This window comes from Dreissena polymorpha, unplaced genomic scaffold, assembly GCF_020536995.1.
Source record: "Dreissena polymorpha isolate Duluth1 unplaced genomic scaffold, UMN_Dpol_1.0 chrUn100, whole genome shotgun sequence".
Taxonomy (NCBI): Eukaryota; Metazoa; Mollusca; class Bivalvia; order Myida; family Dreissenidae; genus Dreissena; species Dreissena polymorpha.
The window spans coordinates 63471-67122 of record NW_026273414.1 but is presented as its reverse complement, the minus strand read 5'-3'; the positions used below and the strand labels follow the sequence as shown (position 1 = coordinate 67122).

At 34.7% G+C, this 3652-nt stretch overlaps 1 protein-coding gene across 1 annotated transcript; it reads right to left on the bottom strand.

Annotated features, from left to right (window-relative positions):
- Nucleotides 1-1864: 1864 nt before the first annotated feature.
- Nucleotides 1865-2810, bottom strand: LOC127864076 (RYamide receptor-like). The gene has a single exon (XM_052403767.1). It carries the CDS (start codon nt 2807-2809, stop codon nt 1865-1867), a length of 945 nt encoding a protein of 314 aa, XP_052259727.1. The 5' UTR covers nt 2810.
- Nucleotides 2811-3652: the final 842 nt, after the last annotated feature.

Here is a 3652-nt window from a genome sequence, read left to right as displayed (position 1 = left end):
ATACAACTGAACCTACTTCACGATTTTTGAACCGATTTTTATTTAACTGTAAATATCAATTAAAGTGAAGTTGTACCATTCCAGACCGGTGGACGCCTAGCAACAAATGAGAAATGATTCTTCAACGGTAAGTTGTTGTCCGTGGAACAGACATTCACTTATGTCGGCGTATCGTTTTCCTCGTCCTTGTCGCTTACGCATATGGCTGAAGCAAATAGAATAAAAGGAAGACGGGCAAACAACAGTATTCTATCATCTATGTCCAATTATGGTCACTGCCAAATTATTTCAAATGGTTGACTCAAAAGTTGTGCCAATTTTACTTCACGGGAATGAATTGTTGGGTTTCAAAACCAGAGATTGCACAGAACAAATACAACGTTATGCTTGTAAAAGATTTGCATGTTTTAATGAAATAACACCAAACCCTGTCACACTTGGTGACTGTGGTCGTTAACCGTTATTTTTTAATGCGCAGATAAGGTATTCAAAATTATGGCTTTAAATACTAAAATTGCCTGATCCTTGATATGTACGAAAATGTTAAGATTATTATCTTGAACTAAGAACCATCTAACTGTGAATTTGGCAATGGAAATCAAACGTTTATTGCATGAAAACGGGTTTGGATACTTTTGAAACTACGGTAATGTACCGCATTAAAGCAATTTCTTAAACAAATGTACGATGCGTCTCAGAGACCAAAACATCCAACCACGGAGAGAAACTACCAACCATTCACCAAAAACTGAGTGTGTATAAACATATAAAGTCATCGTACAATCATGAAAGGTACCTTGACATTCTATGCATACGAAAATGCAGGCATTGTTATTCGCAATTAAGATCAGGTTACCATGAATTTAATATAGAAAAAGGACCGTTATTCTAATTTTCCTATACATGAAAGAATTTGTTAAGTTTGTAATCCAGAACAAGTTAAAACGGAATATCATTTTGTTTTTATCTGTTCAATGTTTAAGGATTTAAGGGCACGATTTATTCCGAGTAAATTTTACTTATAAATCCCAATATAATGACATTTCATATAATGATGACAAATCGAAGTTAAACTTATATTAAGGACCTAGCATCGTATATTTACCTTACATTGTTAAGACGGAAGGAGTTTCTTACGTTGTTTGGTAGCTACTTAACGTTTAGTACCTTTTCCAATTTGTTAAATCTAAACCAATTCTACTTGATGATGGTATGCTCACACATGCTTTGCATATAAGCAATTATTCTCCATACTTTGTGTCAGTACTTTCAAACATATTTATATAAGATAATCTGGACTTCATTCATTGTTCGGAGGCTATATTAACTTTGCCCAAACGAAGGCTTGCAATATCGCCATAAGTTGGCAGCATCACTGGTTACGTGTTAACACAGGTCAACAGTATTCTGACAAACCGAAAGACAAAGCCAAAGTAGTTTTTCGAAACGGGCAACTTGTTTCAGGATGGTATAAGTTGTGTTTGTTTTTTTGACAAGATAACAACAAAACTAGCCATATTAAACCGCGTGTGTTAATGTGTTTCCTTACCTTAATCAGGCCATAGTTTAACTGTTGCATGCGCACGTTCATATCCTATTATAAGCATGTTTAGTTTGATTCGAAAACAAACATTGTGAAGATGTTTCGTTTACAAAATTAATTCAGATGATTGTCGATGGATATTCTATATGTATGCAGATGAATTGTACAAGAAATGCGTGATTGTACATGCAGCTGAGTTTAAAGGCTGTATATAAATATATATAATGAATGTGTTTCGTCCAAGTACTTTATGCTGCTGCTGATTAATGTTGTCATTATTTGAAATGCATGTGCACCAACATCATAATTTATGAAAATACACTAACCCACCTTAACTTTAGCCTTCAGCTGCGATCTATCCCTTTGTGCATCAGCGTTTCCCGGTAGGTTTCGTTTCCAAAGAATGTATCCAACGATGCTATAAGTCACAGTTAAAATCACTACAGGAACTATGTATGTCAAAAATAATACTAAAATAGTATAAAAGCGGGACAAGCTATCATCTGACCAATGTTCGCCACACTTTAAATGCTTTTCATAATTGCTATATTCCGTACGCCCGACTATTAATTGTACGCTGCCAAAGGCAAGTGAAATTAACCAAAGAAGTACAATTATGATCCTATATCGACGAGGATTGTTTCTGGAGGCATTTAATGGAAATACTATAGCACAAAACCTGTCAATCCCGATTGCCATGTTCGTTGACACACTGACCGTAACTGAAACCACTTGCAAGAACATGACAATGGGACACATTGGCTCTGAAAATACCCAGTTTGAATCCAGCAAGTGATATGTAAACGTAAAAGGTATACAAAACACAGCCATTATTAAATCAGCAAGCGCCAAATTTATCAAGAATGGTCTTAATTCCGTTTTCGATCGTTTGCCTTTACAGAAAATTACCATTGCCATAGAATTTCCAAATATCGCTAACAATGTTGTCACCGTATACATCAAAACAAATACGTAATGCTGAGCCGTTAAAGGCTGCTGGACGTAAGGCTCAATCGTTGAATTTTCGCTAATATTCCACGTACGATTAAAATCTGCGACACTTGAATTCCGCGCCATCACATAATCCAAGCTTGCATTATCCGCGAATAAATCCGGCATCTTGCTCGCGATCTCATGCGTATTATCCAATAAATGTGGACTGTAAGGACGTCGATCTAACAATGTTAGCTCTATTTCCGCCTCTTGGAATACAGAGGGCCGTAAATAAGCCGAATAGTTTCGGTGGTTTCCACTGCCTAGCCGCATCGTGTAATCTGGATAGATTTGGTTTATTTCCAAGAGTTACTCTACTGGAGAAAGACGGCTATACCTGAAAGTTTTGTCAAGACATATTATAGTGTTAATGTTTGAAACAGAGGTATGTTCTTAAAGTGTCACCATAAACGTATGTCAAACAGGTAACTATTAGCGTGGCTTTTCTATTCTCAAGATGTGAGGACTCCAATTACTATTCACATTCCAACAGTTCTCTATTGTGTATTTATTATTGACTGCATATCTTGTGAAAGCATCGCTATTTGCATAACTACATTGGTTTTAATAAAATTGCAAGTGATATATGCTTTTAATATGATCTTATAAAAAGAACTACAATTGCAAAACTCTTCAGTAAACGAACGTGTTAATAGGAAAACATTCCTTACACAATTTGTAGTCCGTGTTTTGCATTTATGTTAATAAAATGTTTGAAGTATTAGCTGATTACACAGTATAGTGTATGTATTGTTTCATTTTTACTATTGATAAACATTTTACAAACCGTAAGCCATTGTTTGTAAATGTATAACTAAGCTATTACTAACGATGAGCGTATGTTTTAGCATATTGAAACATATCAATATAATGGTACATTCAGTTATGCATTTCGTTTGTATTATATAAACATATGTTATATATTGTCCGTCTCAAAATGGTCCAATGATGACTTTTGGTTAAAATAAACAATTTAACCTTTGAACTGCTTAACTAACTTGTTTCGTAGGTTTTATTTGTTTGTTCGAATTACCAGTTTAAAACGTATGACGGTATTTATAACAGTAAATGATATACGCATAAAAAGTGTCTTACGTGTTTAATGTCTTATTATGT

Bases quoted from the DNA above. Each gene is read 5' to 3' on its own strand.
- LOC127864076 (XM_052403767.1), bottom strand. From the start codon at position 2,809: ATGCGGCTAGGCAGTGGAAACCACCGAAACTATTCGGCTTATTTACGG.